The following is a 15,787-nucleotide window of genomic DNA, read 5'->3' as shown; positions in this document are numbered from 1 at the left end:
AACATTTATACTTCGTGACCTCTGTGATTATATGATTTGATTTATTACACAGCACCAATATTCTTTTATTCACCAGAGTTTGATCACGGGACTTTATCTTTGATTTATCATTTTTCCTCATTCTCTGTATGTGTTCATTAAACAATATATTCAAGGGACTTAGCATGGAGCTTGTTGCATGTGGTGATGGTGATGGTGATAATGATTGTTACTATTGTTTCATCAAGTATTAAAACTCTGAATCAGCAATATCTGTCTTCTCCTCATTATAAGGAAAGGATAGAGTTGTGAAAGGAGTGGTAGATTGAGAATCAGCTAAACTAGTTAAGATTCTTCTCTGCCACTTATAGTCACTTGACCTTAGAAAGCTCCCCTAACTTTTCTGGACCAGTACCTCACGTAAAATTTGGGATCAGTAATATTTTCCTGGAGATATGTGTGTGTACGCGTATGTGTGTGTGTGTGTGTGTGTGTCCCCTCAGCTTGCTGGAGAAAGTCAAATGGGATAACTAAACTTATAGTAATTGTATCTTACAGGTTATTAAGGAGAGCCATTCACTCTCAGCTTCCATGCTAATTTCAGGCTGTTTTTACTTTTTTCCTGGTCTACAGTAACTTTCAAACTAGTTTCCCCACATGTTCCCAAAGCCGTCTTGCAGTAGATTACTCTTAATAGATGTCATATCTAATGATATCACTCCCCTGCCTGAAAACCTGCATTAGATAAGGTAAATCTAAACCCAGCTTGATATTATTACACCAGGTTACATTTTAGTTTCATGTTTGCTTTGAATGCAAATATCATGTCTTATCTTAATATTGACACATTTTTTACCCTGCAGTGCCCTGGTCATGGTCATCAGTAAATATATTAAGGGGTTTCTGCTTTGTTTAATATGAAGAGGAACACATCTTATTTTTCAAGTAATCTTTTTTCTCCCCTTCCACATTAATTGCTTACTGAAAGCATGTTCTATAGACTCAATTTTGCCAGAGCAAAGGAAATCTATTCAAAGTTTGGTTTCTAATGGAAAAGAATGCCATGATGTAATAAAAATTAAAATTTTATTATCTTGTCACCCTTCTACATGTGGAGTCTTTTCAGCTCAAAGGAAATGACATTTATAGTAGCCTTATTATGGGATAGTTTCTGCTGAGTCCATAGTCATTTAATATAGTTACTTAGTGAACCTCTTTAAATAGATGCTTCTTTTGAAAATCTCTGGAGTAATGATTTGATAGTGTGACCTGACAAACCCTTGTAATGACCAGTGAAAGTAGATGCTATCAATCTGGAATTTTCTTGCTTAAAATTCTGCTTGATTTTTTTTTTTTTTTTTTTTTTCTGAGTAGATTGGTGGTCCTCAGACTTTAATGGAAAAAATTGAGGATGTTCTTAAATACATATGCCCAGGCTGTGGCCTCAAAACTGTGGTTTCGTAGTTTGGAGTGGGGTTTAGGATTTCCATTTTTAATAGCATCCCAAGAATGTATCTAAGGCAGGTGTCGGGCAGGCCACACTTTGTAGAGAAACGCTGCCCTTAGTGAAAGTTCTGTATTACCTTGAGTTTTTAGACTGGCTAACCTAATTTTTAAATCTTTCTTTAAAAACCTTTCTCATTACAGAAACAGAAGATCTGTGGGAGCTTGACTTTGCAGCATCACATGCTAGAACCTGTTCAGCGCATTCCCCGGTATGAGATGCTCCTTAAGGACTACCTAAGGAAATTGCCCCCTGATTCTCCGGACTGGAATGATGCTAAAAGTAAATCCCTCCTTCCATTATGGGATAATTTAGTGGCCAAGTAGCCTTGTGATTTCAAAGTGAAGTAGAAGCCACTTTAGTAAAATATTGGTGCCAGAAAATAACCTCACTGGAAATTGTTATCAACACCTCAATTAGGCAAGCACTTTTGAGCCCAAATCATAGGCTTAGAGCAATGCAAATCACATTTCTCATGCTGGTTTCACATTAGTGATTAACTCTGAAATATAAAACTGTAGTCTTAGAGACATCTGGGATAGCAATACACAATTACCTTCTCACAGGAAGAATAAAACCACTCGGAATTACTAGTGCTGCTGGTTAATTAGGGGGGTTGATATATACCAAGAAAACTAAGATGGCATTTACTATTTAAAAATAGCCTAAGCAAAGTGATTTCTCTCTACCTTTTACTGATAGAAGGAAAAATAATGCTGTTTAGTGTTAGTTAGCGTTTTCCCTGAGAAAACTTTATTCCTGTTCTACTCATTATCTTTTTTTTTTTCATTAGTTCATAATGAAAGACTTTTTAGGACCTAAGTGTTTCAATAAGATATTTGTTTTCTTGTGTACTTTTGAAAAAATCAATTAACTGTGTAGAATGAAAATTTAACTTGTGTTGGTAATCAACATGTACTACAACTGCTACTAAAACCAGCAGAACTAGTGGTAGGATTGGAAGTTGGATTACTATTGGTACTTCTCAGACTAGTCTCTTGGGCAGTAGCCCCAGCCCATCTTAACTTGTCTCCCTCTACCTTGGATCCTATATGGAATGTACTGAGTTGCCCAAATCAGGATAGTTCTCTAAAATATAAATAAAAATTCCTTTTCCTCTGTATTCAAAGACTTTGACTGCTGCTGAGGTACTTATGTCAAAAGTGAGAAAGTCGGAATTATCTGATGGTCCAGTAGTTAAGAATTCACCTGCCAGTGCAGTTGAATTGGAAGTTTGATCTCTTTTCTGGGAGGATTCCACATGCTGCAGAGCAACTAAGGCTATGCACCACAACTGTGGAGCCTGTGAACCCCAACTACTTAAAGCCCATGCACCATAGAGCTCGTGTTCCACAACAAGAGACGCCACAGAAGTGAGAAACTCGTACACTACAACAAAAAGTAGCCCCTGATTGCTGAACTAGAGAAAGCCTACACACAAAAACAAAGACCCAGGGCAGCCAAAAAATAATTAAATAAATAAAAATTTTAAAATAGGAAAAAAAAGACTGTGTGGTGAGAAGGGTAGGGGCTGGTGGTCCCCACTCCACCTCCCCCTTTTCCAAAATGAGAATGTCAGCAACATAATAGGGTATTTTATTACTCTTTGATTTCCCATTACTACTTATACTAACATCCTAAGGAAACACAAAAATACTTTTAGATACCTAAAAGTAGAGGGGAAAGCAGCAAAAGTGCATTTTGTTCAGCAGTAGAACAAAGAAGACAGAAAAGTTGGTTCAGAATGATGAGGCTATTGTGATACCAGAATTAACCCAACCAGTATTCATAAGATAGAAAAGAAAGGAGGAGAGCAGGACATGATGGGGGATTGAGAACATTCCCTCAGGTTAACCCAGCAGGAAGCCTCAGCTTCCACCTTCAACCTCTCTTCACCAGTAGTCCTGAAGCTCCTACCTTGAAGTAGTCTTGAAGATCCTACCTTCCCCATTCCCATCTCTCACTACCACCTGCCCTAGCAACAAAACCTTCCATTGACATTGGCATCAGAAAATTCTCTCTCACCTAGGTTAGAACTGTGAATGTGTTTTCCCAGAGAAAACTGAGTATGTTTCTTGGTTAATTTACTTGTAAAACTAGTTAAATACTTATTACTGCTGAAATGTAGAACTTTTGAGTCAGAAGACTTAGGTTCAGATGTAGCCCTACAGTATCATAATTTGTGACCCTACCCAAGTAACATCACTCTCTACTTCTTTCACCTGCCAAATTAAGCTAATGTATTTTCCATTCAGGGTTGCATAAAAATGAATTGACATAATATATGTGAACACCCCTGACAAAGTGCTTATAACAAGCTATTGTCATGATGTTTGCTATTTTGAAGATTCCTAATGAATTAAATGTACCTGTGAGTCTAGTCACTATGCTGCTGCTGCTGCTAAGTCGCTTCAGTCGTGTCCGACTCTGTGCGACCCCATAGACGGCAGCCCACCAGGCTCCCCTGTCCCTGGGATTCTCCAGGCAAGAACTCTGGAGTGGGTTGCCATTTCATTCTCCAATGCATGAAAGGGAAAAGTGAAAGTGAAGTCTCTCACTTGTGTCTGACTCTTAGCGACCCCATGGACTGCAGCCTACCAGGCTCCTCCGTCCATGGGATTTTCCAGGCAAGAATACTGGAGTGGGTTGCCTTTGCCTTCTCCCTAGTCACTATATATGACTTTTTATGAGTAAATACCTTTCAAATTCCAAATCATCTGCTTAAAAATGAACTTTGGAAGTATCCAGTTTGTAAATGGAAATTGCCCTTGCTTTTACTGTGTGTCTTTGCTCTCAGATTCCTTATTAAACTATATATTACTCAGCTATCTAGTAATATAGTAAGGACAGAATATATTTACTTTTCTTTTTTCCTGTTTAGAATCACTTGAAATTATATCTACAGCAGCAAGCCATTCTAATAGTGCAATAAGAAAAATGGTAAGTAGTTTTCAGAGGAAATGGGAATCTTTTAGTTAGATAATTGTTAATAATGTAGTCTAATATTATCTACAGTTTTAGACCAAAATGAATTGATACAAGTGAACAAAAAATATTGTTTATAAAATGTTTAGGACTATCTGTGATTATGCTCTTCCCACTTCTCCCAGGTTTTAATTTGCTCTTAACTGATCTTTACACTTAAGTTTATGCTTAGTTCCAATCCTTTCTGAATTGTGTATATTTTAGCTGCACTCATTGATTAAAGGCATTAAGGTGAAACCTCCTTATATTTGATCTTTCTGTGTTTGTTTTAATTTCCTAGGAAAACCTAAAGAAACTCTTAGAGATTTATGAAATGTTGGGAGAAGAAGAAGACATTGTAAATCCTTCAAATGAATTAATAAAAGACGGACAGATCCTCAAACTAGCTGCTCGGAACACATCAGCACAAGAGCGCTACCTTTTCCTAGTGAGTTTTGTAGTATGAGGAAGTCACATAAGAATACCTCATAACACTGTTTTATGTATCTTAGAAAAGTAGGGTGCTTGCTTGCTCACCCAAGCAATTATTTCTTATCCGATTTAGTCAATACTGTCTGAATTCCACATCAGGGAAGGTCCATAGTAACTGAAACTTGTTCTTTGAAGGACATAAATCTGTTTTTCAAGTATTTTTCTATAATTTTTCTGTGTCCTTATCATGAGTAATTTATTTCAGTAACAGTAAAGATAAATTTAATCTTTCCTTGAAGATCATAGGCATCAGTGTATACATGGGGATCACTATTTTAATTATTCTTGTTTAAAGAAATATATAGACAAATTTGCAAAACTTGTGCTTCTGATGTCTGTGTAAAAGTACATGAGTTTGCCACATAGTTCTTTTTCACTGTAGTCACTCTCTGCCCCTCTCTTAACTTCCTGGAAATGGCAGTTAGTCTAGAACTACCTGGAGAAGGAAATGGCAAATCACTTCAGTATTCCTACCGTAAGAACCTCATAAACAGTATGAAAAGGCAAAAAGATATGACACTGAAAGATGAACTCCCCAGGTCAGTAAGTGCCCAATATGCTACTGGAGAACAGTGAATAAATAACTCCAGAAAGAATGAAGAGATGGAGCCAAAGCAAAAACAACACCCAGCTGTGGATGTGACTGGTGACGGAAATAAAGTCTGATGCTATAAAGGTCAATATTGCATAGGAACCTGGAATGTAAGGTCCATGAATCAAGGTAAATTGGAAGTGGTCAAACAGGACAAGGCAAGACATTTTAGGAATCAGAGAATTAAAATGGACCAGATGGGTGAATTTAGTTCAGATGACCATTATATCTGTTACTGGGGGGAAGAAATGGAGTAGCCCTCATAGTCAACCAAAGAGTCTGAAATGCAGTACTTGGATGCAGTCTCAAAATGACAGAATGATTTCTGTTCATTTCCAAGGCAAACCATTCAGTATCACAGTAATCCAAGTCTATGCCTCAACCACTAATGCCAAAGAAGTTGAAGTTGAACAGTTCTATGAAGACCTTCAATACCTTCTAGAACTAGTATCAAAAAAAGATGTCCTTTTCATCATAGGGGACTGGAATGCAAAAGCAGGTAGTTAGATATCCGGAGTAACAGGAAAGTTTGGCCTTGGAGTACAAAATGCAGTAGGGCAAAGGCTAACAGTTTTGTCAAGAGAACACACTGGTCATACAAAACACCCCCTTCCAACAACATAAGAGAAGACTCTACACATGGACATCACCAGATGGCCAACACCAAAATTAGATTGATTATATTCTTTGCAGCCGAATATGGAGAAACTCTATACAGTCAGCAAACACAGGACCAGGAGCTGTCTGTGGCTGAGATCATGAACTCCTTATTGCAAAATTCAGACTGAAACTGAAGAAAGTAGGGAAAGCCACTAGACCATTTAGGTATGAACTAAATCAAATCCCTTATGATTATACAGTGGAAGTGACAAATAGTTTCTAGGAATTAGATGTGATAGACAGAGTGCCTGAAGAATGATGGACAGAGGTTCATAACACTGTATAGGAGGCAGTGGTTAAAACCATCACTGGTTTTGCAAAAAAGCAAAATGTTTGTCTGAGGAGGCCTTACAAATAGCTGAGAAAAGAAGAGAAGGTAAAGGCAAAGGAGAAAAGGAAAGATATACCCATTTCAATGCAGAATTTCAAAGAAAAGCAAGAAGAGATAAGAAAGCCTTCCTCAGTGATCAATGCAAAGAAATAAAGGAAAATAATAGAATGGGAAAGACTAGAGATCTCTTCAAGTAAATTAGAGATACTAAGGGAACATTTCATGCAATAATGGGCATAATCAAGGACAGAAACGGTATGGATTTAACAGAAGCAGAAGATATTAAGAAGAGATGTCAAGAATACACAGGAGAACTATACAAAAAAGATCTTCATGACCCAGATAACCACGATGGTGTGATCACTCACCTAGAGTCAGACATCCTGGACTGGGAAGTCCACTGAGCCTTAAAAAGCATCACTGCAAATAGAGCTAGTGGAGATGAGTGATACAACTCTGACTTAGAATATTTGACTCAAGAATATTAGAGTTAACAGGGGAACATTTCACGCAAAGTGAAAGTGAAAATCGCTCTGTTGTGTCTGACTCTTTGCAACCCCATGGACTATACAGTCCATGGAATTCTCCAGGCCAGAATAATGGAGTGGGTAGCTTATCCCTTCTCCAGCAGGTCTTCTCCACCCAGGAATCTAACGAGTCTCCTGCAATGCAGGTGGATTCTTTACCAATTGAACTATTAGGGAAGCATCTTCATGCAGAGATGGGCACAATAAAAGACAGAAATGGTATGGACCTAACAGAAATATAAGATATTAAGAAGGGATGATAAGAATATACAGAACTATAGGAAAAGGTTCTTAGTGACCCAGATAACCATGATTGTGTGATCACTCACCTAGAGCCAGACATCTTGGAGTGTGAGTTCAAGTGGGCCTTAGAAAGCATCACTATGAACAAAGCTAGTGGAGGTGATGGAATTCCAGCTGAGCTATTTCATATCCTAAAAGATGATGCTGTGAAAGTGCTGTCCTCCATATGCCACCGAATTTGGAAAACTCAGCAGTGGCACAGGACTAGAAAAGGCCAGTTTTCATTCCAATCCCAAAGAAAGGAAATGTCAAAAATATTCAAACTATCGCACAGTTGCACTTGTCTCACATGCTAGCAATGTAATGCTCAAAATTCTCCAAGCTAGGCTTCAACAGTACATGAACCAAGAACTTGCAGATGTTCAAGCTGAATTTAGAAAAGGCAGAGGAACCAGAGATCAAATTGCCAACATCTGTTGGATCATAGAAAAAGCAAGAAAATCCCAGAAAAACATCTACTTCTGCTTCATTGACTAAGCTAAAGCCTTTGACTCTGTGGATCACAATGAACTTTGGAAAACTCTTCAAGAGATGGGAATACCAGACCACCTTACCTCCCTCCTGAGAAATCTGTGTATAGGTCAAGAAGCAACAGTTAGAACCTAGCATGGAAAACAAACTGGTTCCAAGTTTGGAAAGGAGTACATGAAGGCTGTATATTGTCACCCTGCTTATTTAACTTACATGGATAGTGCATCATGCAAAATGTTGGGCTGGATGCAACACAAGCTGGAATTGAGATTGCTAGGAGAAATATTTATGGCAGAAAGCAAAGAGGAACTAAAAAAACTCTTGATGAAAGTGAAAGAGGAAAGTGAAAAAGCTGGCTTAAAACTCAGAATTCAAAAAATGAAGATCATGGCATCCAGTCCCATCACTTCATGGCAAGAAAGTGAGGAAACAGTGACAGACTTCATTTTTCTGGGCTCCAAAATCTCTGCAGATGGTGACTACAGCCATGAAATTAAAAGACGCTTGCCCTTTGGAAGAAAAGCTATGACCAACCTAGACAGCGTATTAAAAAACTGAGACATTACTTTGTCAGCAAAGATCCATCTAGTCAAAGCTATGGTTTTTTCCAGTAGTCATGTATGGATGTGAGAGTTGGACCATAAAGAAAGCTGAACATCGAAGAATTGATGCTTTTGAAATGCAGTGTTGGAGAAGACTCTTGAGAGTCCCTAGGACTTCAAGGTGATCAAACCAGTTACTTCTACAGGAAATCATTCCTGAATGTCATTGGAAGGATGATGCTAAAGCTGAAGCTCCAATTCTTTGGCCACCTCATTGGAAGAACTGACTCATTGGAAAAACCCTGATGCTGGGAAAGATTGAAGGCAAGAGGAGAAGGGGACGACAGAAGATGAGATGGTTGGATGGCATCACTGACTTGATGTACATGAGTTTCAGCAAGCTCTGGTAGTTGGTGATGGGTAGGAAGGTCTGGCATGCAGTAGTTCATGGGTTCGCAGTGAGTCAGACACAACTGAACAACTGTTTTGAACTGAATTAGGACTTACTGAAAATAAGAGCTCTTCTTGGGGCATCTGGGTCTTTATTTTTAGTCTCTCTTATTTCCAGTCCCTTTCTATATCTAATGATCAATAATAATCATAACAGCTAACAATGTTAATAATAAGCTAACCTTGAATAATTGAATAATAGCTCAGTAAATTTTAGCTATTTATATGATTGTTATTATAGGCAAAGAAACAGAGTGACATTGATAAAGAGGCTGCCCTGTGACTGTCACATGACACATTCTCAGGATGTTATTCATGTCTGACTTTTCTGCTGCATGGCAGTCATATCACCAGCCTTAGTATGAGTTGTTGGGGACTAGAGGATTCTGTTGTCTGATTGAAGCTTCCCTTGAAAGACAAATTTATAGAAACTAACTGTCATGCAGAGGGTATTCATGATATCTCTCATTTTTAAAAAAGAACATTTGGTCACCAGGTGATCAAACATTTCTAGTTCAAGTTTATAAAACTCAAGAAAATTGAAAACATGTCCTCACAAAATTTGTACATGAATGTTTGTAGCAAAATTATTTATTATAGCCCCAAAGTGGAAACAACCTAAATGTTCATCAAATGATGAATAGATAAACAATTTGGTATACCTATTCACTGGAATATTATATGGCAGTAAAAAGGAATAAAATACTAACGTATGCTACGTGGATAAACTTTGAAACATCGTGTAAGTGAACAAAACCACTTACAAAAAGGCCACACTGTATGATATGATTTCATTTAAATAAAATGTCTAGAATATTACTTACTACTTATAGGAAGTGAGTAGTGGTAGCCTTGGGCTAGTGGGGAGAGGAAATAGGCACAGGATTTCTGTTTAGAGTTATGAAGTGTTCTGAAATTAGTAGTGATGGTTGCACAGTTAACAACTATATAAAAGTCCATGAATTCTACATTTTAAAAGGGTTTTTTGAATTATATCTCATAACTTATAATTTTTATAGTTTCCAAATTACCTATAAAAAAATCTTCATTTGGGCTCAAAAGAACTTCACCTTTCAGAGGTTTTATAGAGACCTAAATGTAAATCAGGGACTTGTAATGTTTTATTAGGATTCAGAGAGCTATTTACTTAGAAATATAGGTTTTGTTACTCAGATATGGTGAAGCCAACACATCAGGAGATGATTGCCATTGAAAAGATAGTTATAATCACAGATCCCAAAAGGCGGGGGATTGCCACACCAAGGGCTTCGTGAAAAAGCACCAGCGTTGGCCAGAAGGCAGAGGGAGCAAGCAGAACATGTGGGCAAGAACTTTTAGTTTGGTTTCTGCAAGAAGGAATAGGCAAGACAGGGAAAACATGCTTAGAATTTACTGGTTTAAATCATTTCATTAGGCTGTGAGGCACAGGGACCATCGCCTGGTACCTAGCCTTAGGGTTCTTGGAGAAGGGGAACACTGGCCCAGCCTATGAAAATTCAGTGGGGAAGGTGGCTGGGGTGTGGGCTCCGCGCCTGTTAGAGTTATACTTGCACATGAGTCCCTCACTGTCTCAGAACTGATAGTCCTGAGAGGGGGTATTACTTCATGGCAAATAGATGGGGAAACAGTGAAAACAGTGGCTGACTTTATTTTGGGGGGCTCCAAAATCACTGCACATGGTGATTGCAGCCATGAAATTAAAAGACAGTTACTCCTTGGAGGGATAGATAGTTATGACCAACCTAGACAGCATATTAAAAAGCAGAGACATTACTTTGTGAACAAAGGTCTATCTAGTCAAGGCTATGGTTTTTCCAGTGGTCATGTATGGATGTGAGAGTTGGACTGTGAAGAAAGCTGAGCACAGAAGAATTGATCTTTTGAACTGTGGTGTTGGTGAATTCTGTTGAGAGTCCCTTGGACTGCAAGGAAATCCAACCAGTCCATCCTAAAGGCAATCAGTCCTGGGTGTTCATTGGAAGGACTGATGCTGAAGCTGAAACTCCAATACTTTGACCACCTGATGTGAAGAGCTGACTCATTGGAAAAGACCCTGATGCTGGGAAAGATTGAGGGCAGGAGGAGAAGGGGACGACAGAGGATGAGATGGTTGGATGGCATCACTGACTCAATGGACGTAGGTTTGGGTGGACTCCGGGAGTTGGTGATGGACAGGGAGGCCTGGCGTGCTGCGGTTCATGGGGTCGCAAAGAGTTGGACACGACTGAGCGGTTGAACTGACTGACTTAAAGGGGGCAGTCCTCCAATGTCAGCAGGGCCCCAAAATGTCAGAGCATCAGAAACCCAGATTAAAAAGACATGCTTAATATCTATTCTGGGCATAATGCCTGGTAGTCAGTGTCTTCTGTTCGTCTTTACTCTACCTTTAGGTGCTTAGGTAAATTTCCTTCCCCCTCTTCAACGTTAGTGTTACAGTTTCTGTAGTTAAACTTTAAACTCTGTGTCTCCCAGTGGTCTTCGTTTAATTTTCACATTTGAGAATTATTGTGAAATAGTTTTGGATTGAATACCTTAATACAGAGCCAGTGTAAGAAGCTGTTCGGAGAACAGATGGCAAAGGGCCTTGAGAGGGGATACAGCAGTAGTGACTTTGAGGAAAGTACCTGAAAGTACCTATCTTGTTCCAGTTATTATAAGTTATCAAACTTATCATTCTCCTTCCGGGAGAATGAAGTCCTACAGTAGAAATTTTAGGAAAGCCTTATCCGTCTTTTGAAGACCATCTTAGAAGCATTTCCTATGATGTCCATTCTTTCAGTCCTCCCCCTCTAGTACTGCACTTATCATAGAACCTCTCTTCTCTGCAGCACACATTTATTCCCATGGAGTATCTTACTTTTCTTATATGCAGAAACTTCAGAAGTACCTTTTTATTTTCCTTTCTCTCTATACGTAAAATGAGGGCTAGTTTTCTATTTCTTACTCTGAAGATGTTACATTCGTAAATCTGAAAAGCCAAATTTATATTTAAAATTTGATTTCGGCTTTCAAATGATCATCATGTGTTTGCATTGTTTTGTTGCCTCCACATTATGCTTTTCATGTTAATGAAAAGGGCACTCTGTTGAGTAAGTATATAATCACATCTGACATCTGAAAGTTAAAAAAAAAAAACCACTAAATTCTCCCATAGAATAAGAGATTTTACTTATTCTTGGCTCTTTGGAGTTCTAGTCCTTATTTCCTTGTAGCTTTTGACCGAGTTATTATATATATATAAAATGTATAATATATATATACACACACACATACATACATATATGTATATATGTACATATATATTTTTTTCTCTTGACTAATTTAAAACTTTGAATATAGACCAGGCACTGGAAATTTTCTCCAACAGTATATTTTTACCTTCTAAAGCAAACTTTAGTGAAGTGTCATGAGTGGGACATAAAATTGAATTGTTTCAGTCAGATAATATATTTTAAGAGAATTGAAAGAATCAAGGAACACTGGAGATTAAGTAGGTGAAACTCCCCATCTCTTTTAATAAAGTTGAGATTTTCTTTTAGGTTTTGGCTCAGTCTAGCTCTTCTAGATTGGAAAAGGCAATGGCAACCCACTCCAGTATTCTTGCCTGGAGAATCCCAGGGATGGGGGAGCCTGGCGGGCTGCCATCTATGGGGTCACACAGAGTTGGACACGACTGAAGCAACTTAGCAGCAGCAGCAGCAGCTCTTCTAGAGCTTGCCAGCCAGAGAGTGCTTTGTCAGCAACTACTTCTGAGCTATGGGCATGGAATAAAAAGAACTCTTTCACTGAAAGGGAAAGTCAGTCTACTTGGTCCTACAGTTGTTATAACTTCCTCTTTTAGTCCTAGTAAAAACCCAGAGAAGGTGATGGTGGTTTTTGCCATAGGAGCAAGATTTTACAGAGGGAACAGGACTAGCTATTTAGTTCCTCTGTGTATATGACATGGACTTCTTTGTAAGCAATATCACCTGCACCTCTACGTAGAAGAAGAAGGGTATTTATTAGGTATGTTGTAACCTGAGTTTATATAAGGTTAATATATAGTACTGACAATTTAGAATGTGAAGTCCCACTTAGGAAGAATAGGGAGAATGTAATCCTGAAAGCATGAAAGGGAAGGAGAAGCACATCATTGTAAGACAGTCTGTCATCTTTTGTGAGCATAACTGCCGAAAGCAAATGCTCAGAGCTTCCATGTTCATGGGTTGTGTTTCTATAAGATGATAAGACTTTGTCGAACTTTATACAGCAAATTTGAGTATGTGTATCTCATAACTCAGAAATTTCATTCCATAGCATTACATTTGTCACTCAGTTTGCAGAAAAATTTGATTGTTATTGAAAGTGTGAGTCCTCTCCATCTTGGTGGCTGCTTTGTAGCCCCGCTGCACTGTTCAGATGTAGCAAAACCCCCTTCTGAGAAGGCCTTGATAGAAGAGAGAAAGAAATACTAACACGAACAGTTAGCAAGCAAGGTGTTGCCTTAATCAAGCTGCATTGATGATGATAACCTTTAAGAGTAGTTTCAGGTCTCCAGATTCTGTGTACTACAAGGAGGCTGTGATTGCCATACTTAGAATATAGTGGGCAATTAATGATAATGATGGATTATATTCCCTTCTAGAAATGTGAATTTGAAATGTTGTACTTAGGTATATCTGATAAAAATGTATTCAGTGACCTTTTATTTCTGTGTTATCCAGTGTGGAAATGAAATTTATGACACTGGTCATAGGAAGTTAAAAATAATGTATGAGGAACAACTGGTAAAAAAAAATTTGCTTTCAGAATGAGTACAGTGGACATTGTCACATAAACATGTTGAAATGTTTTAAATATCCATCAACATTTCTTTGATGTTTGGAGCTAAATAGAAGACCTGGCAGAACAGGACATTATTACTCATTTAATCCTCTCAGCAACCTGTGACTTTTACAGATAATGATCCTGAGGAATGAGAGGTTACATAAGAGGTTAAGTTCTCAGTTGCTTTTGTCTTATAAAAAATATATTTAATCCTAGAAACAATGTTAGAAAGAATAAATATGAAGTAGGAAGAAAATTATGGACCTTCTTTAGGAATCTGCCTACAAGTTAATCTAGATACTTAGACTTTCATCCTTTTGCATGATTTAATATATTTAAAAGTTAATTAAATGCCCTCCCCAAATCATTGCTTGGTAGTGATTAGCAGGGGCTGTTCATTGTTGACTAGAAATGAGGTAGTAATTTGATTCAGTTTCAAAATAAATTCTTCATTTTAAATAAAGACTTTTTACTAAAATAGATGACTTTTCTGTTTTAATTGAGGGATAATTGCTTTACAGACTTTCGTTATTTTCTGTCAAACCTCAACATGAATCAGCCATAGGTATACATATATCCCGTCCCTTTTGACCCTTCCTCCCATCTCCCTCCCCATCCCACCCCTCTAGGTTGATACAGAGCCCCTGTTTGAGTTTTCTGAGCCACACAGCAAATTCCTTTGGTTATCTGTTTTACATATGGCAATGTAAGTTTCCATGTTACTCTTTCTGTACATCTCACCCTCTTCCCTCTCCCCATGTCCGTAAGTCTGTTCTCTATGTCTGTTTCTCCATTGCTGCCCTGTAAATAAATTTTTCAGTATCATTTTTCTAGATTCCATATATATGTGTTAGAATAATGATATTTATCTTTCTCTTTCTGACTTACTTCACTCTGTATATTAAACTTAACATTAAGCACATTGGTAAAAATAATTGCTAAATATTGCTGTTTTCCTTTAACAGCTATTATAGACTTGTTGCCTGAGATACAACAATTAGAAATTTTATTGTCTAAGGGCTTCAACTTATATGGTTGAGAACTTCAATTTCTGGTATATCCTTAATAAATTGTTACTGAACCTAATTTCTTTAACTGATTTTCTTACTAGTATAAAATGATTTCTTTACTTAAATATTAGCAAAATATTTTTGAACCGACAAAGGAAAATACATGCTACAAATTTTTTTATAATATAATCATTTTGATATAGGCATAAAAGCTCTATAGTACAGAAATAATTTTTTCACAGAGAAAGCATGATATTCCCTGGAATTTTTGTCTCGGGCTACTTTCAATGTTGGTCACTTTCCTCTGCCTTGCTTTCCTGTTTTTTAACGTGTATTCCTCTTTCTTGCAGTTCAACAACATGCTGTTATACTGTGTGCCAAAATTCAGCTTGGTGGGCTCTAAGTTCACTGTTCGAACCAGGGTAGGCATCGATGGAATGAAAATTGTAGAGACTCACAATGAAGAATATCCACACACTTTCCAGGTATCTGGAAAAGAGAGAACACTGGAACTGCAAGCCAGGTAAGAGAACCATTCCTCTCTCACAACTTTCCAAAAGCATCAGGTTAAATCATAGGATACAACAATTCTGAGGCCTTTTCCCAAGCTTGGTTGAACATAAATGGAAAGATGTAAGCTCTTGAAAGTCAGAAATTGTCTTCCTTTTTTATTCCTGGTGCCTTGAATAGTGGTTTTTCAGACAGTAAACATTCAATAAATTAATTTGGTTGTTTAGATTTACAAGGTACAGAGAATGAAGTTGTTACATTCAAGCTGAAGTTTCAAGTCTTGGAGGAAAAATTTCCTAACCATTTTCCCTTCCATCCTTCCTTTTGGTTCACAAATGTTTACTGATGTTTATTATTTCATGATAAACATTGAAACTTTAGCAGTCTGTCCTTCAGAGACTCTGCGTCTGTAGGACTTAATGGCACTTTGGTCTAGAGAGTGACTGGAGGAGGCATTTTGGAAAAAATAATTCTCCTGCCACAATTGAGGATACATGAAGGGGGTCATTTGGGGCTCTAGTAGCCTCTAGCAACCAGGACTTCTGGAAGGGGTGGCTCTTCTTATATGCTTTATTGAGTAGGAGAAAAGAGCTAGAGGTCTAGCATCCATCCCTCTAGCATAACCATATTTGGAAAGAAAAAAAAA

The 15,787-nt window shown here is 37.8% G+C and overlaps 1 protein-coding gene across 4 annotated transcripts in view; it reads left to right on the top strand.

Annotated features, from left to right (window-relative positions):
• FGD4 (FYVE, RhoGEF and PH domain containing 4) overlaps positions 1–15,787 on the top strand; it is a 234,412-nt gene that overhangs the window by 200,516 nt on the left and 18,109 nt on the right. For all 4 annotated transcript variants that reach the window (XM_065939562.1, XM_065939578.1, XM_065939570.1 and 1 more), the window contains exons 8-11: positions 1,627–1,765; positions 4,365–4,423; positions 4,749–4,895; positions 14,982–15,154. In XM_065939562.1, the coding sequence (XP_065795634.1) occupies positions 1,627–1,765; positions 4,365–4,423; positions 4,749–4,895; positions 14,982–15,154 (518 nt within the window). The remainder of the gene's footprint in view (positions 1–1,626; positions 1,766–4,364; positions 4,424–4,748; positions 4,896–14,981; positions 15,155–15,787) is intronic.

This window comes from Muntiacus reevesi, chromosome 1 (assembly GCF_963930625.1).
Source record: "Muntiacus reevesi chromosome 1, mMunRee1.1, whole genome shotgun sequence".
NCBI classification, from domain to species: Eukaryota; Metazoa; Chordata; class Mammalia; order Artiodactyla; family Cervidae; genus Muntiacus; species Muntiacus reevesi.
The sequence above is the reverse complement of the archived record's forward strand: the minus strand, read 5'-3'. Positions and strand labels throughout refer to the sequence as shown.